This window comes from Myotis myotis, unplaced genomic scaffold (assembly GCF_014108235.1).
Source record: "Myotis myotis isolate mMyoMyo1 unplaced genomic scaffold, mMyoMyo1.p scaffold_m19_p_11, whole genome shotgun sequence".
Taxonomy (NCBI): domain Eukaryota; kingdom Metazoa; phylum Chordata; class Mammalia; order Chiroptera; family Vespertilionidae; genus Myotis; species Myotis myotis.
Window position 1 is genome coordinate 6,151,959 of NW_023416315.1, and position 21,028 is coordinate 6,172,986.

Below are 21,028 nucleotides of genomic sequence, written 5' to 3' on the forward strand. Positions count from 1 at the left end.
GCCAGGCAGGCAGAGAGGTTAGGGGTGATCAGGCAGGCAGGCAGAGTGGTTAGGGGTAATCAGGCAGGCAGGCAGAGTGGTTAGGGGTAATCAGGCAGGCAGGCAGGCAGGCAGGTGAGTGGTTAGGAGCCAGCGGTCCCAGATTGCGAGAGGGTGCAGGCTGGGCTGAGGAACTCCTCCCCCCACCCCTCCTCCCTCCCCCTCTCCACCGCACGATTTCATTCACTGGACCTCTAGTACAATATAGAAAGCATGCAATCGTTTTACCAAAAGGGAATTGTGGCATAAAGGAGACGTGACAGACAACAAGTCACCCTGAGCAGTAGAGGCCCTCCGATCCCTGCGAGGAATTTATCGTCACCCCTGCTGCTGGAAGCGGAGAACTGGCTGGCGTGTTCTGTTTGTTTCTGGACTCACCCAGTTACCATCGGCTGTGAAATGTTTGTAGAGTAGCAAAAGAGTGGGGGCTAAAATCCGGGAGATGGTCGTAGGAGCCTTGGAGAAAAGCAGACAAGAATTCAAACCTGTCCTCCACCACCTATTAGCTGTGTGCTTTATAGGAAGTTACATAACCTCTCTGCGCCTTACTTACTCATCTGTAAAATGGGGGCGGGGGGGTGTAAAATAAGATAATACACAGAGGGTGCAGATCAGGTAACAGTTATTATGAGCCATCTGCCCTCCCTGTCAGAGGAAAATGTCCTTCTGGGCTTTGGGGGAAACTGGAGGGCTGGGGCCGGAGCTGGCTCGCATGGAGCACAGTCTTTCAGGATTGGGCTGTGTGCCCAGCACATCCCACTTAAGGACCATTCGCAAACATTCACTACTTAAGGTCACTTTAATAATTAGTCTTGCTTTGCTAATTACACTTTACTGATTAGAAACGACCGACCGAGGGCTGACAATACTGGGGTTGCTGTGAGCGCTAATCTTTTAGCAGCCACGACCCAAATAATGGTGACTGATTTTGCTGTTGAGCTTTTATCTTTAAATGCACTGTGTCAATAGGGCATTGTGATGGGAATGCAAAGAGGAAGCCAGGAAGCCAGGGGGATTCACACTCCTGTTCCCAGCATTCCCAGGCCTGAGCCCCTGGACGGAGTATCCCTGAGAACCAGGAGACAGTAGCCAGCTTCTAGGGAGTTGTTTTTTGTTTTTTTAAAATCTGAAGTCTGTGGTTTGTAAAAACATTTTACGAGTAAACATTAGCATTAGCCTGTGCTTATGGGGAGCCTGCTCTGGGCTCAGCATCTACATCAGTGTGCACAAGAGTGATGGATGCGGGCGCTAGTGTTCTGCCCATTTTACAGGTACCGCCAATGAGGCACAGAGACTAAGTGGCAGAGTCAAACTCCAACCCAGTCTGTCGTAAATACAACCAGCCGTTCTGTAAGGGATCTTTGGGCCTCTCTGAACTATTCAACCGTGTTTCCTCTCTTTACCTCTTTTTTAATAATAATAATAATAATAATAATAATAATAATAATAATAAACAGCCTTTAAAAAGGCAGATACAATTCTAGTGGAATAGTAGCAGTAGCACCATGTGTGCCTGTGAGGTAATCCGCATAGCGCTTAATGTGCATCGTTTTAGTTAATTTTCATGACAGTCGTAAGTGCCCATTTTACAGATGAGAAACTGAGGCTCGGAGTTCAGTGATTTGCTCCAACGCCACAGAGATAGTAAGGGTCGAACTGGGAGCCAGGAAATAGAAGTGTAGTAAACTGGCAGCCGGAGAAAGGCCGGGCTGAACCGGCCCGAGCCGCGCCCCAGAAGCGCTGCAGCTGCGGCCTGGGGACCCAGCCCCCACTCTGCTCCGCGCTAATGGGGGTAGAGCTCGGCGGCGCCATCCTGCAAGCCGCGCCTGATAATAGCCCTGATTACAAGGCAGGACGGCCAGGGAAGGCCGCCGCCACCAGCGCCAGCGCCACCGTCCCGCGCCGCTGAGCCGGGCCCATGCGCAGGCGGGGCTCTGACTCGGACATCTGCGTCCCAGCCCCGGGGCGGCCGGAGCCCAGGGCACCATCTCTGGCCTCGGGTCCCGGGTGGGAGCCTCGTGTGCCCCTAAGGGGGCCCGCGTGTCGCGAGCGGAGAAATTGGTCTGCCTCTCCGAAAATGCAGTCTTTCCAAGAGACCCCACAGCGTCGCCCCGGGAAGAGTCTTTGGGGTCGGATACCCCTGTAGAGTCACCAAGTGGGGCAGGAGGTGGAGCCGGGGGAGGGCGCCGTGGTCCCCTTGGCCTCTCCAAGGTGCAGGCCTGGGACCCACGCTGGCTGCTGGGATGGGGTGGGCTGATGGGAGGGAGCAGCGGACCCCAGACGAGAGGCGAGAGTGCGCCTTGCAAGCCCTGGAGCTGGACGCATCCGCGCCGCCCGGTTGCGGGAAGGATCCGCTTCCTGCCGTGGCATCGCCCCACCTGCGGTTGGTCCCTGCTCCCAGAGCGCTCTGCGGGCCTCAGGGCACCGTTCAGCCTCCCTCTTCACAGCTGGGGAAACTGAGGCTTAGAGCAGACCACACAGCTCAGGGGCCCAGGGCCAGCAAAGGGCAAATCTGACTTCGAACCTCGAAAACCTGGCAGTCTGGCAGTCTGCCTCCAGAACTTGGGGGTCCTCGGGCAGTGCGCCTCACAGACTCCCACCAAGCGGCTGCGATCCGATCCCCAGGCCGATGCCGTCTCTAACTGCCTAGCCGCCTCCGTGGCCGCCACCTGCAGATGACTCGGTAGTTACATCATTAAAGAAAAAAAATATCTAAAAAGGCCGCCTGCGCCCGAGGTCCTCGGAGACACGGAAGGACCTTTGCGCGGCCGGGGGGGGGGGGGGGGGGGGGGGGGGGGCCAGGAGCCTGCAGGGTACCCAGTTTGGAGGCATAAAGTCCCTGGTCCTGCTGGGCAGACAACAAAGATGTGCGCGTGTTTCCTGCCTCTGGGGCTGCGGTTTACAAACAGACCCAGAACATTCAGCCCTCTCCGCGCTGCCTCTGCTTCCAGAACGGCAAACCAAGCAAGTCAGTGCTGGAATTCGATGTGTGGGGGGAGGTTCAGTTAGCCTTCCCAGACTCATTTTCTGCACTTTTAAACATGCACATGCTAATGCGACCCGACTGATGCTATTACCAACATTATATATTTCTTGGAAAGCCGAAGCGCAGCGCCTGGCAAGCATTAAGTGCGCAATGGCTCTGTGTAATGCACTGAAAACTAGCCTCCAGAACCTGAGATGTACTCAAAGCGCCTTCACACTACGTGAGTTCATAGGAGAAAAGGTAGCGGAGAGGCCGGCTGTGGGCCTCCTGCCTTTCCAGCGAGAGTGTTCGCAGCGGAGCCCCGTTGGAACAGGGGCGAGGACCTGGCGCCTCCTCGCCATGGCAGTGAGGCCCTGAGTGGGACCCAGAGCATCCCAGGGACCCAGAAAGCTGTTCCTGACATTCCCAGAGCGTGGAAACTGGAGCTCTTGGACACACTTCTTGGTCAGATCTAATCTGTATCAGCCCTGGATCACAAAGGGATTTCTTCCCAAGTTCCAGGGTCCGTTGACCCCTGTAGAGTCACCAAGGGGACATTGTTCCGTTAATCTTCACAACAAACTCTTGGCGTAGGTATTGTCCTCGGTAACCGTATTTTACAGATGTGGAAACTGAGCCAGCACAGCTTGCTCCAAACCGGTGTTTCAGATGCCAGACCCGAACACCTTCTTCTGCAAGGCTTTTTATTCCTTATTAGTTCTGTCTTATTTGTACTTAACACTGAGCCGTGATGCCCCTACATCCCAAGAGTTCTTTTAGCTCAGTGTTAAGGAGAATGAATGTGTGTGTTTTTTATATCCGTGCTATTTTATCCATCTCCAGCTGGGCTGTGAGTCCTTGTTGGGCAGGGATGATCGCATGCAACTTATCCAACCACATCCCCACCCAATATGCCAGTGCCTGGTCCAGAAGGAATGAATGCCCCACAGAGGCTGAGTTTGCTACGTCTGCTCCTTGTTTTCCCAAGTCTTTGTCACAATTTCTCTTTCTTGTGGTTTTTACAGGCTTGTTAGTGTCTCCCACCAGAAGGTGAGTTGCACAAGCAGGAAGTTTAGGGTTCTGGTGGCTGGTCAGTTCCTGGGACCCAGCACAGTACCCAGCCTAGACTGAGCACCAGATGACACTGGATGAATGAGCAAATACTCTGCACTCTCTGTCTTTTATTTGGTGCCTATGTCCTTGTTCCCTTGTATAGTACATGCTTCAAGTCCTCTGGGAGCATGCTGGCTTTGGGAATAGGCACCCAAGCCCTTCCTGGGTATATTTTGCCCTTGGCAGGGAATAAGATGAGCTTTCCTTGCCGAAACCGGTTTGGCTCAGTGGATAGAGTGTCGCTTGCGGACTGAAAGGTCCCAGGTTCGATTCCGGTCAAGGGCATGTACCTGGGTTGCGGGCATATCCCCAGTGGGAGATGTGCAGGAGGCAGCTGATCGATGTTTCTCTCTCATCGATGTTTCTAACTCTCTATCTCTCTCTCCCTTCCTCTCTGTAAAAAATCAATAAAATATATTTTTTAAAAAAAAGATGAGCTTTCCCGGTGGCTTCTGGGGTGACCCACAGTGGGAGCTGGCAGCAGAGACCTTGGAGGGCTACTTCCTGTCTGTGACTGCCTCACCTTGATCGTCTAAACCTCTGGATAGGCATGGATGGTTTGTAACCAAGCAGCCCCAGGCCAGCTCCTAAGACCCAAGGCAGAGGAGCCCCAGCAATCACCCCGAGAGGACAGGGACGGCTGGTTGGGGGAAGGCTGGGCCATCTTCCCCATGCAGCCATCGCTAAGTAGAACTAGGTGACACCTCCAAACCTGGCACTGCTTGTGGGAGGCAGGGCACTGCCAGAAAGACGGCTGTGACTCCTCATCTCCGGAGTCCTCTCATTTCATTTTGAGTTCGTTTTTAAACGTCTACGAACCTGCAGCTCAGGAAGCATGCTGGCAGCCTGTCTGGCTGCAGCGGGCCCCATCCCGGCAGGCCCCACGGGTCTGCCCTGGGGGGCTGGGCACCCACATTCATCCTCTGTCCGCTTCCCTCCTCCTCGTGGGAGTTCTCACTTCACCGGGTCAGTGCCTGGGTCATGGCAGGAGTGAAGCTTGGAAGCTAGAAATCTGCGTTGAATCCCTGCTCTAATGCTTATCATCAATGTAATTTCGATCGAATTCTAAACCTTGCTAAAGGGGCCGGGACTAGGTTGAAAGCCCAAAATTTAAGGGGCGCCAAAAAAATAAATATTATTTAATTAACAATTAAATAATATTCTATTTAAGTAATTGAATATTTAGTTAAGTAATAAATAATATTTTATTTTATTAAGTAATAAATAATATTTTAATGCAGTAATTTTAAAAAGCAAAACTCATGCAACAAATTCACGACGGGAGAAAAAAACGATCTAAGCTTTAATTAGAGACAGGGCAGGGGCGTTGGTAGGGGGAGGGGAGGCAGGGAGATCCCTAGAGGAGGGTTGGAGAGGGAAGGCGGGAGCAGCGTGGAGGTGGAGGGAGGGCGAGCTGCGGGGAGAGCGGTCAGCATCCCTCGCTCACAGGGTCAGAGCTCTGTCTGTCTTTGTTGTTCCTGAGATGGCGCTGCGAGGTTTACACCCCGTGGGCTGTAGCGCGCCGGTCCTTCCCGGGTCAGAAAGCCTGCGGGCCGGGCGTCCCCGCAGCCGCGAGCTCCCGGGAAGAACCGAACCGGGAAGCAGTGTTCGCGGGGTGGAGCGGGAGGGTCGCAACCAGAGGGAGCATCTTGGATGGAGGCTGTGGGGCCAGCACGCCTGCCCTCTGCCCCCAGGCCCAGGACTGCCTGCCCGTGGACACGGGAGGAGGGCGGGGGGCTGGGGGAGGACGTCGCAGTACCCGGGCTGCAGCCACCAGTGACCTTTTCGCTCACCCCCTGAGGACAGGGTCCTGGGCCTGGGTGCGACCTGCCTTGGCCCGCATGGCATCCCTTTCCTGGGCCCTATGGCTGGGCGCCGATGTGAGGACGCGCGCACAAAGGGCCCTGCGACGGTCAGAGGACACATGCGGCCCGGAGGAGCTGGTCTTGGCCTCGCCCTTGTACCCGGCACTGGGCGCGGACGCCAGGCTTGATGCGGGGGCTACAGGGGGCTCGGCTCCCGGCCGCTTGGGGGGCCAAGAAAACCTAACGTCTTTAGGGGGTAGGGTGTGCGTTCGCGCCTGGTCCCCAGCTACTGCGAGGAAAGGCTGTGCCCGTCCCGTCTGCGCGCCGTTACATTGAGGCCGCGCCACCTCGTTCCCTCCCTGGCGCGGGGACTCGCTGCCCTTGGCCCCAAGGGGACCTGCGGAGCCGCCTGCGAGAGGCTGCGGCCTCTCCCCACCCCCCTTCGGGAGTCTTTCCCCAGCGGCACACCGAACTGAGAAATCCCAAGGCCCATCACTGTGCCTTTAAAAGAAATATATATTTTTTAAAATATATTTTATTGATTTTTTAGAGAGAGGAAGGGAGAGGGATAGAGAGTCAGGAACATCAATGAGAGAGAAACATCGATCAGCTGCCTCCTGCACACTCCCCACTGGGGATGTGCCCGCAACCAAGGTTCATGCCCCTGACGGGAACTGAACCCAGGACCCTTCAGTCCACAGGCCAACGCTCTATCCACTGAGCAAAACCAGCCAGGGCAGAAATATATTTTTTTATGATTGATTTCACAGAGGAAGTGAGAGGGAGAGAGAGAAACATCAGTGATGAGAGAACCATTGATAGGCTGCCTCCTGCACGCCCCACACTGGGGATGGAGCTCGAAACAGGGCAGGTGGCCTGACCCTTGAACCGTGAGCTCCTGGTTTATAGCTGATGCTCAACCACTGAGCCACAGGTGGGGCCTCACTGTGCTCTCCCAGCGTTCACTGGAGAGGATGGGGCGAGACGTCTGCCTGCCCGGCTGCTGAGAAACCGACTCCTTCCCCCATTCCGTCTGGCCTTCACCCGCCGGTGCCTGATGGCCTCTGGGCCCTTACCCGGTCCCGCCGCTGCAGCGCAGCCCTCGCTCCCAGTGCCTGCGGGGCGTCAGCGACACCAGCGGATGGTCCCTGCCCTGTCAGCCCGGGCTCTGCTTTAGCTACAGAACAGCGGGAAACCTTTACTTCCAGGGCAGCTCCGAAGTGGACTAGCTTTTGAGCTGCGGATGCTGCAAGTGAGAATTAGGAAGGGCAGTGTGCATAAGGCATCTCCCAGTCCTCCGTATAATGGAAGTCCATAAGATCAAACTCAGACATGTAACCACCAGTTTAAATTCCTAGCCTCCCAAGTTCAACGGGACTTAAATAATGCTCCCTTACCACCCAGGGACCCCAATTCTCTGCGCCCGTTTCCAAAACTGTCTACAGCTCTGCAATTGATCGCGAAATTGCAGTTCAAAAATTAAATGTAATAAAATTCTGTACTTAATGTTTTACTTAAATTGGGGTAACTGTTCCGTGTAGGCGCTTCATGCGCGTTACCTCATCAATCCGCAGCTCCGTTTTTCTGGGCAGGAATAAATTATTGGTCTTATTTTATTTTTTTAAAATATATTTTATTGATTTTTTTACAGAGGAAGGGAGAGGGATAGAGAGTTAAAAACATCGATCAGCTACCTCCACTGGGGATGTGCTTGCAACCAAGGTACATGCCCTTGACTGGAATTGAACCTGGGACTCTTCAGTATGCAGGCTGATGCTCTATCCCAGGGGTGGGCAAACTTTTTGACTCGAGGGCTACAATGGGTTCTTAAACTGGACGGGAGGGCCGGAACAAAAGCATGGATGGAGTGTTTGTGTGAACTAATATAAATTCAAAGTGAACATCATTACATAAAAGGGTACGGTCTTTTTTTTTTTTTTAGTTTTATTCATTTCAAACGGGCCGGATCCGGCCCGCGGGCCGTAGTTTGCCCATGGCTGCTATCCACTGAGCCAATCCGGTTAGGGCTGTTGGCCCTATTTTAATGTAGGTGAGGAAACGGAGGCTTTGAGAGCTTTCCGGAACCCAAGCAAAGTCTCGGGACTCACCGGGGCTACAGGCAAGACAAGGTCTCCTGGAGTCCAAGGCACTTGCTGGTGTCCACAGCAGCGCCCAAGTCTGGTCTGTCCTTGGTGAGACGGGCCTGGAGGGAAGCGTTAATGGTGCTGCTTCCTTCCAGCCTCTTTGGTGGCTTCACCTGTTAACCTGCCATAAGGGAGGGTGGGTAGAAGGCCTCTGGATTCAGCGCTCACATCTCTGAGTCACCTCCTGACAGCACCTCTCTGCCGGGGAACCATCCGGTTTTTATAGCGCCCTATTGATTTGCAAAGGCAATAAATCTATGGAAGGGACCCTGTGCCCCCGATAATTATGTTGTAGTGTATACATTTTACTGCAGTGATTTCAGCGCCAGCAAGATGCATAGCTTGTTAGGCGGCCCCAAACAGCTCACCTCTGGCGCCCAGCTTGGTTTCAAGTGGCCTCCTCCATTCCTCTGGGCTGCTGGGCTGCCACCTGCCCCTGAGTGCCCGCTGAGCTTCTTTCTTCTTCTTCCCCCTTTTCCTGTAATAGGACGAAGAGCCAGAGTTTCCTGCCTACAGGAGACCCAGAGCTGGCCAAGACTGGGGCAGCTTTCCCCTCCTCGGCCAATTTTTCTACAAATGCCCCTCTCATATTCTCAAACTCCAGTCTGATCCATTAAGACAACTAAGAAAAAATACGGCATTCCCTGTGTGCAGAAAAAGCAATGGCAAGTTGTTTTTTTAAATTGAGGTAAAATAAGTTTTTGAAAACTAAAACCAGCAGAGCACCTATTAAGTTCTACACTAATCCTGACATCACCCCCCCAAAAAAAACCAAGCCCCCCCCCTCCCACCACCAGCACTAAGTCTTCCTTCCTGGTCCAACTCTAAGCATTTGAGGCAGGAAAGGAGCCAGTGTGCACCTTGCATTCGAAAGAGGGAAGTGTCACTCTTGGATTGAGTGGGGTTGGGGAGCAGAGGGGGGGAGTGGGAGACTTTAATAACTGAAGGGTCTGGTTGTCCCCAAACAGCAATGGACCAAAGAGTCAAGAATGGAAACTGGTCGTTGGGCGCCCGGTTGGCTTAGTCTCTGTCTTTCTGACGGCGGTTTCGTCGGAAAGCCTTCTGCTCTCAGCCTGCGTTGGCCCTACTGCCGGCCTCGCAGGAACAGCCCAGAGAGGCGGCGGCCAGGAGCAGGACCGCGGCCTGGAGTGCGGGTCCGGGGCTCCAGTGAGCCCTGAGCCCGCTGGGCCCACTGCGCGGGCGACCCGCCCTGCGCCGCGCCAGACCCGGGCGTTCTCTCTCCAAAGACCAGAGAGAGGACGGCGGAGCCCCTTCCACACAGAAGCCGGGGTTTTGACGAACTCCCCGAACATGCCGCAGGCACACTGTCCGTGGGGGCTGATTGCGGAAAACGTGGCCCCGTCACCTCCGCGCAGCACCTGCTTAGAAACGACTGCTGCGCGATGACAGGGCGGGCCGAAGCCGCGCCTCTCCCAGGTGGCGTCCTTTCCCTTTCCCAAACGTTCTCCAGCTTCGACTTTCCGCGTCCCCACCGGCTGATTTCAGCAGCCAGGGAGCTGGGTGCGGTGAGGAAAGTAGAAGGCTGGCGGGAAATAGGGGATGTTTTCCTTTTTTCCGTTAAGACCCACCAAGAGGCTCTTACTCGCCAGACCGACTGGCTGAAAAGGAGCGCAAATATTTACATGTGCAGCCTGGGTGTTGTCAGCCTGAGTTTACCCGGCTCCGCTGCAGGGGAGCGGATTACCCTGCGAATTCGGAGAATTTGAGTTATTTAAGCTGAGCAAGGCCGACACGACGACCGCCCCCCCACCCCCACCCCCAGGCCGTGGGAAGTCCGGGTCGCCGCCGAGTCTGCGGGGGCAGGGGTCCCGCGTCAGCCGCGCCCGCGCGCTGTGAGCCCCGCTCTCCCGCCGCGCCTCCCGGGTCCCCGCAGGGGCCGCGCCCGCACAGCGCCCGCCCCCGGCCTTGCCGAGTCCCTCCCGGAACGGGAGCCCCGGGGGAGAGGCACCCCGCTGTGCAGCACAAACCCTGGCGGCGAGGGCGCCATCCTTTGCGCAAGGCTCCCAGCACCCCGTTAGCGCACCTTTCGCCGCGCTGCGCCCCGCAGCCCCACTGCCAAGCAGCCAGATACTGGAGACCAACCAGTCCCGGGACCCAGCCTGGGGACCCGGAGAATGGGGCTGGCCCGTGGGCACCAGCTCCCCGCGCCGCTCTCCTCTCTCCTTGGCGTTTCCAGACGCTCTTTTGGAACTCTGAGCGGCGGTGAGACGGATCCTTGGCCCCGGGGCGAGGCGAGAGCTCCTGGTCGCCCTCCGGTCTAGGGTCACGCGCGGCGCCACTCCCGGGATCTCGGATCTTAGGTCGGGAAAAAAGGCCACTCGCGACAGCGCGCACCTCCCTCTCGCCCCCAGACCAGCTGGGTGGTGGCACCCCCTGTCCCCAAAGGTGCCAGGTTGGCGGCGGGCGCGGCGCCCCGGGCGCGCCCTCCCCGCTCCGGCGGCCCCGCCCCGCCCCCGGCGGCGGCAGCAGGAAGCGGTGACGTGGGGCGGCGCTGACTGGCTGCGGGTCACCGGGGCCGGCGCCGCCAGCAGCTTAAGGCGCGGGGCTGCGGGCTCCGCGCGCAGTGTCCTCGGGGCCGCGCCGCGCGGCGATCGGGCTCCCTGCTGTCGCGCCCTGTCTTGGGCTCCTGCCGCTGGGGCCCCGCCGGCTGTCCCCGCGGGGGACGGGGAGGAAGGCCGCGGAGGGGGTGCTGAGGGACCCGGGTCTTTGCGCAGCGGGTGCGCGTCCCCCGCTCCCAGCGGCGCAGCCTGTGGTCCTGCCGCGCGCGCCGGTGCCTGCGCGCCGGGTGGAGCCCGCGGTCCATCTCCGTCCTCTCCGGCCGGTTCGAAGGCTCTGCGGCTCCAGCACTTCGCGGTGGGGGCGTGGGGGGCCGGTGGGGCGCTCTCGGGGACTTGGGACTGACTCACCTGGAGTCCCCGGCTGCGCTGCGATTGCACTCGGAAACTTGGCGGCGCGTTTCGGTCTTTGTCTCCCCGGGGGGAGCTGGACGGCACTTCGGCCAGCCCCGTCCCCGGGCAGGACCGCGTCCCGGGGGCCATGGAGTTCACGGCGTCGCCCAAGCCCCAGCTCTCCTCCCGGGCCAACGCCTTCTCCATCGCGGCGCTCATGTCCAGCGGCGGCTCCAAGGAGAAGGAGGCCACGGAAAACACCATCAAACCCCTGGGTAAGTCGGCTGCCTCGCCGCCCGCGGTGGGTAGAGGCGGGGAGCTGCGCGGGCTGCGGGGGGCTCCGGAGGGTGACGCTCAGGCCCCAGGCCGTAAGTCGGATGGGAGGGTTTTTCCTTTAAGGCCCACGTTTTCTTTGGGAGCTTCCGAGTCTGAAACACAAGCGGGTTCGCATCTCGTTCAGGCGGTAGGCGCTCTCCCTCTGCCTAGAATCCCAGGAGGAGTGCGTGTGGGTGGATAGCTCTGTTGGGATAACAACACTGAAGGATATATAATAATAAGACCCATTTCCAAAGACGCTTAACACCTGCTTGTGCAGTTGAATCCAAGGAGACTGCGCGCGAGTTCACAAGAAACTAGTTTAATTTTGTTTTCCTCCCGACTGGATAGGCTTCGTTCTTAAACAGGGTTAGTGCTTAAAACCACAGTCAAGGGCTGTAGGGGAAGCCATTTCTTCCCGAGTGGGCCATTTTCTTCACAGAAGTTCTAGACTTATCAATAAGACATCGTTTTATAAGTGCTGGCATTTCAGTAGCGGTTGGCAAAAACATGAGCCAGTCACCATTTCCCAAATTCCTCAACTTTTAGCTTTACTGTTTATTTAACAACCTTTACCATTTATAGAAGACTCTAGGCTCTCGGAGGATAGGGAGGAACGGGATTATGTTCCCCTGAGCACAAGTGAATTATGTGGGGAGGAAACTGCCAGCGGTGTGGCTCACTGTCCCTTTACAACTGAGAAAGACGTATTCTCAGTGTCACCTCTTGGGGCCCCAGGAAATAATTATTTCATATCGCGACCAGCTGGAAGCCCTAAAACAGTGAAAAACATCAAATAGCAAACGGGATAATATTTTCTTTTTAACTCTCCCAATTTTTTCCTCCCTCCCCCCCTCCATTTTTTCCAACAATTTAACGTCTCACATCCAAAACGACAATAATATGAAAGATGAAGCCCTAGAGATGAAAAACAAGGGGCCTGGACAGAAAAAAGAATTAAAACCCGTGTAGCCACTCAGAACTAAGGAAGAAGAAACCGGAAGGGCTCCAGAAAACATAATGTCAAAAAGTCTCTCCTCTGAGGCTCTCGATTTTTCCTGGCTTTTCCCACCCACCCTCCCATCTAAACCTAAACCTGCCAACGGGATGGAAACAACCAATCAAACAAACCCAGGCCGCACAGGAAAAAAAATCAACCACCAATTCCAAAGTTTGGTTGTGGGACTTGCCAATGGTACCCACTCCTGTTTGGCACTGCCCCATCATCTTTTGGTAGCCAGCAGGAAAAGACCATTTCAGGTTAAAATTCCTCCCAGAAGGACAGACAGCAGCCCGGGAAACAAGCGGCTTCAGGGCCACTGTCCTCTCAGCCTTGCCTCCTTGTCTATTTATTTTCCTGAGAAAAAGCACCGATCTACATTCTAAATGATGCCCAGCTCACAGAGCCACCACCCCCCCCCCCTCACCACACACCCCGTCTGTGGCTAAGCAGCCCCCTGGAGGAACCAGAAGTCATTCGGGTCCCTTTTAGGGGTCAGTTCCACAGAGCACAATTAGTGACTGTGTAAGCCATGGACTCCAGGCAAGAGAAAGACGGAAGGCTCTGTTGAGAGGGAATACGGTATGAAACCCTACTGAACTGTTGAAGCCAGGGTACAGGCCAAAAGTGTCTCTCGACTGCCCATTGAAACACTTTAAGTCTATTTAGAAGCATAGCCTCAGACTTTTCCTTTAAAAAAGCTTTTTTTTTGAGATATAATTGATGCCTGACATTGTGCGAAAGCATTTCCGTGTGGTTTTCTTCTTCTTCCGCTTCCTCCACGTCCCAGCCCTGACGCACTGGTTAGTCCGAGGCTGAGGGAGTTTGCGCTTTTCAGTGGTCAGAAAATAAGAAAATTCCCAAGGCTCCCTCTTAATTCCCTGTGAAGACATTATGTGAATAAGCCTCTGAAAATATTCTCAGAGGATAAGATTTTCCCCATAGCATGGGTCTCTTGTTTTCAGAATGAAAATATAGGGATAAGATAAATAATTGGGTGATTTTTAATTTAAAACGTTCCTAGGAGTTGGATTGTTATTGTAAAAGGAGAAAAGGTAAGAATGCTCTATTTGCCGCCCTAAGTCAAGGAGAAATACAGACAAAACATTTTATAGGACGCCTATACGATGTACATACCTACATTTAGAACTGGTTTCAGTTCCTTGGAGGCACTTAGAATAGAGTTGTTTGGTGGTCAGTTTCACATAGCAGATTCAAGTAGTTTCTCATTTTTTAAGGGATGCAAGATAATTGGGATAATTACAAAAGTCACCCACCCTGTATTCCATCAAAGTGACTGGTGGAGTCCCAGGCCCTTATCAGCTGTGGGGGAAATGTTTGGTTCCTGGTAGTCCTATTCCCGCCTCCTGGTGGATGGCAAAGCCTCCTTTCTACTTTAATGTGCCTGCTAGCCTGGGTTTCGGGTTGGTTTCCTCAATTCTAATACCTTTTTTGTCCAGAAATGGCCCAGAGCACACACTCCTGTGATTTAACCAGGGAAATGCTAGCCTTTCATAAGATCTCAGGCTGGGAGGGACATCGTGCAAAAGCTCTCATCCAGTGGTTCTCAACCTTCTGGCCCTTTAAATACAGTTCCTCATGTTGTGACCCAACCATAAAATTATTTTCGTTGCTACTTCATAACTGTCATGTTGCCACTGTTATGAATCGTAATGTAAATATCTGATATGCAGGATGATCTTAGGTGACCCCTGTGAAAGGGTCGTTCGACCGCCAAAGGGGTCGCCACCCACAGGTTGAGAACCACTGCTCTAATCTAACATGCTGAGGCCTATAAATGAGCCAGGCAGAGAAGTGAAATGACTTGATTTTTTATTTTTAACCGCCTCTCCACTCCCACCCACGTTTCCTTCTTCTATGGAGAGGGGGCTTTGAGAGGAAGGGGCTCATCTCTTCACTCCCTGGCTCTCCTGGGACAGAAGTCTCTCTCGGTTGTCCAAGGGGCAGCCCTGGCACCAGCTCCCGCAGGCTGTGAAGTCTAGGACTTGGGAGGGATGCAAACAGGAACCCTTGCTTTTTATCCATCGTGGGCACCCCTTTCCGGCCCTCACACGTCTATCCTCCGGTGTGGGCTTGAGTCGTGGTGGATGCCTCTGGAACTCACTCGCGTGGTCCAGTAAGCAAGCAGAGGGCGCGCCACTCCACGGAGCCGCATGCTTGATTTGTACCAGGTGGGTTCTCAGCGGACTTCCTGGAGTTTCTGAGCTTAACTTTTCCAAGGTCAAATCTGGGTCTCTATTTCAGTTGTGCAGCTCTCCTTCCTGCATCTTTGCTCACAGCATTAGCTGCCAGGGTCCATTCTCTTGCAGAACAATTTGTGGAGAAGTCATCCTGCGCCCAGCCCCTGGGCGAACTCACCAGCCTGGATGCTCACGGGGAGTTTGGCGGCAGCGGAGGCGGCGGCAGCCCGGCGTCCTCCTCGCTCTGCACCGAGCCGCTGATCCCCACCACCCCCATCATCCCCAGCGAGGAAATGGCTAAAATCGCCTGCAGCCTGGAGACCAAGGAGCTCTGGGACAAATTCCACGAGCTGGGCACAGAGATGATCATCACCAAGTCTGGCAGGTAGCGGGGCCTTGGCGGGGAGGAGCGGGTGGGGGAGTGCTCCCTGGGCGGCTTGGGGGCGTTTCCAGGAGCTGGGTGAATCCCTGCGGGTTCAGAGCACAGACAGGAAGCTGCTTCGCTCAGGGTGGGCTTCTTCCCGCAGACTTACAGTGGAAAGTGCTGCTCAGAGAATCCCCAGGCTTTTGCTTTCTCAAGATCTGGCCGTGGGAAACCGCACCTCGGTCTTGATGAGAAGGGCACAGGGGCCAGGAATGTCTGACCCCCGCAGCCCGGGAGGGTTTGGGGGTGCAGGCTCGGCATCGAGAGGGAGTGTCCAGGGTGCAGGGGGGCGACTGGGTGCTGCAAGGGAGGCAGGTAGCTTCCTTTATCGGGGCCTCAATCCTCAGAAGCCTCCAGTTCCCACTGAAGGAAAAGTAAAACCTGGGCGGCAGAATGAGGTTTGTAAGGATGGCACTCTGGGGAGGAGGGGCGCTGGCTGTAAGGCCCTTGGCGCCTCTGCAGGGCAGGCTCTGGGCGGGCGGGCGGGAAGCCAGGCTCTGGGGGTCGGTGCCCTGAGCTCCAGCTCTCAGGACGCTGGGAAATACAGGCAAGGTCCCCCAAGCCCAAGCTGAGACTCCTGCTCCGCTCTCTGTGGCAGGAGCGAGTTTTCTCCCACCCCAGGGAGTTGCAGGGCTGGGTCGCTCTGGAGACCCTGGGTCAGAGCTCAATGGGCTTGCTGAAAAGCTAGGCTTTTCCATCATCACAGACCTTGGGCATCCAAAACGAAAGGGAACACAACTTTCCCAGCCATGAGACCCCTGCAAAATTATCTAGCACTTCGGTCTCCAAATTCACGTCTCTGGCTTTACAGGAAGCAGAAAGGGTTTGGGGGCCTCTGGGAGTTGGGGGGCAGGGCGGTCTTATCCTTCCCTTCCCTCTAACTCAGCGGCTCTTCGGGCTGTGCGAGCTCAGGCCGTCCTCTCTGTCTCCCTGTGTCAGGAGGATGTTCCCTACTATCCGCGTGTCGTTTTCCGGCGTGGATCCTGAGGCCAAGTACATAGTCCTGATGGACATCGTGCCCGTGGACAACAAGAGGTACCGCTACGCCTACCACCGCTCCTCCTGGCTGGTGGCAGGCAAGGCGGACCCACCGCTGCCGGCCAGGTTTGTGTCTCCAGACGTTTGCCTGTGAACCCTGCCAGCAGAGTGCCCCCTGCCCTGTTGGTTTGAATGTTAAGCAGGTCTGTTTTTTAAAATCCTACCAGCTCTGAGCTCTGGTAGGATTCCCAGCACAGACACTCTGGGATCAACTATACAAAATACCAGCCCGTCTCTGAGAAAGGCAGGGTTTCTGCCTTTTCCTCTTAATTCATGTCAGAGTTTCCTCAAATGGCAGTTGTAGTATTCCTTAGAAATCTGGGCCCACTTCATATGCCACTCATCATTTCTAGTAGGAAGTGGCTGCCCTAAAATCCTGTTTTTAACCCCTAGAGTGCAGGGGAGCGCGATCGCCCTCCTCCTGTCTTTCGCCAAAAGTGCCGGGAGCGCTATCAAAGCTTCGGAATGGTGTCCAGTTCTAATCTGCTTTTATTAGTGATGATGATATTGCTAAATATGTCAATCTAGTAAAGGTTTCCTTAAGTTTTTGAATATGTAACTTCATTTACTTGCAAGTCATAATTTTTTCCCTAAACTGCTGTAAAATCAGCAAAAATGCCTTGGCAATTTTAGCATAGTTCCTAGGATATTGGTTGGCACTTAAAGGGTTAAAAAGTGCATATATATATATATATATATATATATATATATATATATATATTTGGAAAAGTGGTTACTTATAGTAAATATTTGTTCACAATACAGTTATATCTGCACATAAGAAATATCATTCTGGTAAAATGTGGTTGTTTTTGTCCAGAAAGGGTTCAGAGATTTTAAGTTGAAAATTTAAGTGGATGAATGTAATTCAACATCAGGTTAGCTTTTTTTGTTTGTTTTTACATGAAACATTACTCAATTGGGATAATAGGGATCATACATGTTTACTTTTGTGCTTTCATTGGTAATAATGTTTTCCCAGTAGAACCCTGTTTAAAATATCACGCAGATAAACCGTTATTATTGCTGCTTTGCCCAATTGATCTTTGGGAGGGTTGGGCAGGGGGGTTGGACCTCCTGTTCACATATTTGCTTCTGTGAACAATTAACAGCTATAGCGATAGGCTGCGTCGTGATAGTCTTAATACAAAGGATACCAGCTGACTTGCACTTATGGTTCTAAAACCAAGGCTCACAGCTTTCAAGTTGTTTTAGGGCTAATGTATAGAATTGACTGAAAGTTACTATCAGAGCTGAAACTTTATTTCAGTGGGAAGATTTGGAACGTTGAAGGTCCAGCTGCTTCTTTGTAAGTGTGTAGTCTGGAGTCTTAGTCAAGGCACAGAACCTACACAGACCATTTCCACACGCGGTTCACACGGAACATTAGCTTACTTGGCAGCTGATGCCATTACTGAGCCCACAGTGTGCTGGGCTCCCGGGAGGAGACACCAGAGGAGCCTCCCAGAGCTTCCCATGCCCACGGAGACCAGGGAGGACAGTCCCAACCCTTCCAGGTCAGCACGTTAAAAACAGATTACGTGACTAAAGACATTTTAAAAAATGCTCACTCATTTTTTAAACAGTTTACAATAGATATTAAAATGAACATAATTAGTATTCTCCACTACTTACTACTAAATAGCGGATTCACATTACTTTGAAGCTTTTAAAGGAGAGAGAGATTTTAGCAGATTGCTAACCATTTTTACAAGCAAATCCTTCCCCCCCCCCCCTTCAAAGTCTTTCCTCTGAGAAGTTAATCACTCTGACTTAGCATTCGTTTTCTTCCTATCTGAAGGTAAGGGGAGCTGTGCAGGCCAGCAGGACTCTGAGGACTAGGACATGCCTTGTTTATATTACTAATCTGCTCTGGTTGAAGGAGGAAAGCATGTACCAATACCCTATCTTCACTGAAGCATGTGTAAGCTATTGCTGGAATTTTAAGTCCCGGGGACCTTGAGAGAAGAGGGGCTTCCTGTATGTTTTTTCATTCATCTTAGTTCAGCTTATTTATGTTGAGATCAGATAAAACTATTTAGTGCAGAAATATTCAGTAGGATAGAAGTAGGATGGGATAGAAACATTCGAGGTAATTTAAGCAACTATTCTTTATTATTTAAAAAAAGAAATAGTGCTGTATTTTCCAGCTCCATAAAGGAAAAGGAGGGGAACTTGGGAGGGTGATCATTTTTGTACCGACGCTGGAAATTCCTTGTGGTTTTGTTCTTGGACCCATTTTATTTGAGACTGAACTTCATCAGTCAGTTGTTCCTAATCAGAAGAAGTACTGCTTGACAATATCATTTGACCATAACAATGGGCAAGACTTTATCCGAGATCTAAAATAGTGCTCTATTTTCGCATAGAACGTTTCCTTTTCTTTAAAGTAATTGATGTTTAGGTGTGCTGAGCTTTATTGATATGACTACATTTGGTGAATTGATATTGAAGAGAGAACATTTCAGCAGCTTCTGGGACCAGACATGTTCTGGAGCCGTCTTTTTGGCAGGGAGGCTGGGACGTGGGGCTGGCCAGTAAAACAGCTGCACTATAAAGGTATAGCCTTGGAGGGTGACACTTGACGGTTGTGTCGTCAAAGAATTCTTCAACTGGAAGGCAGTTTTGAGCACTCCTCCTAAAAAGAGCAATGGAACAAGCAGGCAGGCAAGCGAACACCTACATGCAGCCTTCCCGGCTCTTGCCCGGGTCCAGGAAGAATCCTTACTTATCGCCCTCAGCCTTTCCTGGGCTTTGCTTCGGGGGGGGGGGGGGGGGGGGGGCTTTGTTTCCGCATGTGCACCCAATGCTTCTATTCTGCATCCCCTTCTGTGACAGACCAGGACACTGACTTCTTGTTCTTCACGTGAACACCGCAAGGAAAGGTTTTGTGACCTTTTCCCTGGCCTTCGCCCCAAACGTAATGTTTATGCTTAGCTATAGTTACACTATCCTATAGACAGTTGATATACAAGTAACCTGTTACCGCCAGGAAGGAATCTGTCCTGGTGAATCGAGCACATCTCCTTCCCCTCTCCTGGGACCTTTAGAGGTAGAACAAATGCTCTGCATTTAACTGTGAAAGATTGCACTTAGCAGCTGATCAATAGATGATAAATGCCTGATAAATACTTTTATTTTATTTTATTTTATTTTATTTTGCTTGGGCTATTTACAAATGAATACACTGAATAATTTGAAGCGTTCCCAGCTTGTTTTCATTCTCATCACTTAACAATGTTATGTTGTGTGGACTGTTAAAAGTTCCCAGGTCCCTGTATTAAAGTTACTCTGCCTTGTATTTATAAAGAATATAAACTTTAAATTCAGTCACTTTCAATTTTAAATGATTGCAGTCTCTAGAATTCTTTTTTAAATTCTCTGTTTTCATTGATTTTTAGCAATGCTCATCCTGGGAACTTATTATACAATTAGTATAGCCTACTCTTTCTTTTGAAAATACCTATACCATTAGATCTCATATTTACAGAAGTAGCCCCGTAACAGATAGATAGGAAAAACCCCACCTTTAAAAATGGCTTGCTCAACAGATGATAGAAAATTTATTAAGTGTTACCCCTTTTAGAGCATTGTACATGAAGAAACACATTTAGAGGTTTTAGAGTTATTTTGGTATTGCTATATTATTAAACCTGACATTATACGGGGTAAATAAAATTCACCATTTATACAGGGGTTTTGTGTTCCTTTGGAATCAGAATATTTTATAACCCACAGAGAGCAGGTTTTTTAAAAACTGCCTCAGTGGAATCTCTCATAATTTTCTCAGGCTGTATGTCCACCCAGACTCCCCTTTTACTGGTGAGCAGCTACTCAAACAGATGGTGTCCTTTGAAAAGGTGAAGCTCACCAACAATGAACTGGATCAACATGGCCATGTAAGTACAACGACGCCTGGGACTGTGTGGATTCCCCAGGACCCAGGACGGGAAGGGAAGGGGACGGAGAAGTCACACAAAACTTCCTCTAATCTCCGCCTGGCTCTTTGCCCCTCCCACCCTCTCACTGTGAATCCTCCCAGCCGTTTTCAACCTGTGGGTCTCAACCATCCGAAAACACATATAGCATATCAGATATTTACATGACGATTCATAACAGTATCAAAATTACAGTTATGAAGTAGCAACGAAAATAATTTTATAGTTGAGGCTCACCACAACATGAGGAACTGTATTAAAGGGTCGCGGCATTAGGAAGGTTGAGAACCGCTGCTCTAAGAGAATCTCCAAGTATTCATCTTGTCGGAGGCCATTGTTATGCTATGCATGGGGACAGGGCCTTTAGCACCATGGATTTCCCAAGACTTTAGCAACTGCTTTCTGCCTTTGCCAATTAAACAAAGAGAACATGCATGTTGCAGGCTACTACAGCCCCTTCTTGGGTTATACATCTGAGTTCTGTCAGTGGTATGTCAGATAATGCAGCATAAAAGGAATGGGGCTGAGACACCACCGCACCCTCCCCCCCCCCCCCCACTTGGGGGTTGCCCAAATGGTGTTCCATTGAGCACACTCACCTGAGATGCAGTAGGGTTTATGTCCAGATAAGTTGGAAACCTGTTCACCTGCTTCCAACCTCTGGACAGCACCACCAGCAGAGTTATGAATTAACCCCGTTACTCTGACTGGGTCTCGATAAACAAGGCCCCCTGGGGCAAATGGATGTTGGCAACGCCAGAAGCAACTTATTTGATTTCAGGTCCAAGCCAACCATTTGAAATGATGTCTAAAGAAGTTTGGGAAAGTGCTTTTTACTCATTCTATATCCCCTATGTAGAGAGTCTTATGAATATGAAAGCACAGAGAAGTCTTGCAATTAAAAACAAAACAGTTTGATGATTTGGGGTCAATAAAGGAGTTCATCAAAATGTGGAAAAGGAGCTACTGGAATGCTGAGCTCTTAGCAATAGTTAATAGAACAAACACCACTGAACAGGCCTTTGCACGTCTGATAAGATTTCTTTTTAAGGAACCATCTGTGATGTTACTCTGTGCTCTTAAATAACGAGCACTTCCTATCTGCTGTGTGATTTACAAGGGTCACATCCTCTAATC

The 21,028-nt window shown here is 52.1% G+C and overlaps 2 protein-coding genes across 2 annotated transcripts in view; one reads left to right on the top strand and one right to left on the bottom strand.

Moving 5' to 3' along the window:
• Positions 1–7,710: 7,710 nt before the first annotated feature.
• On the bottom strand, positions 7,711–11,125 carry LOC118666550 (translation initiation factor IF-2-like). Its single transcript, XM_036328977.1, has 5 exons — positions 10,994–11,125; positions 10,111–10,586; positions 8,435–8,544; positions 8,029–8,125; positions 7,711–7,758 (listed from the first exon to the last, which is right to left on the bottom strand). The coding sequence occupies exons 1-5, from the start codon at positions 11,123–11,125 to the stop codon at positions 7,737–7,739; spliced, it is 837 nt and encodes a 278-aa protein (XP_036184870.1). The 3' UTR covers positions 7,711–7,736.
• Positions 10,632–21,028, top strand: part of TBX20 (T-box transcription factor 20) — a 39,653-nt gene continuing 29,256 nt past the window's right edge. Inside the window, exons 1-4 of the mRNA XM_036327340.1 lie at positions 10,632–11,250; positions 14,621–14,876; positions 15,855–16,019; positions 19,744–19,852. Coding sequence (XP_036183233.1) covers positions 11,124–11,250; positions 14,621–14,876; positions 15,855–16,019; positions 19,744–19,852 — 657 coding nt within the window. The 5' untranslated portion in view covers positions 10,632–11,123. The remainder of the gene's footprint in view (positions 11,251–14,620; positions 14,877–15,854; positions 16,020–19,743; positions 19,853–21,028) is intronic.

Bases quoted from the DNA above. Each gene is read 5' to 3' on its own strand.
- LOC118666550 (XM_036328977.1), bottom strand. From the start codon at position 11,125: ATGGCCCCCGGGACGCGGTCCTGCCCGGGGACGGGGCTGGCCGAAGTG. The intron at 8,545-10,110 runs GTGCGCTAACGG...GTCCTATTACAG, and splicing joins GGGGCGCAGCGCGGCGAAAG to GAAAAGGGGGAAGAAGAAGA. The intron at 7,759-8,028 runs GAGTCCCGAGAC...CGGCCCTCCCGT, and splicing joins GTCTTGCCTGTAGCCCCGGT to CCAGTTTAAGAACCCATTGT.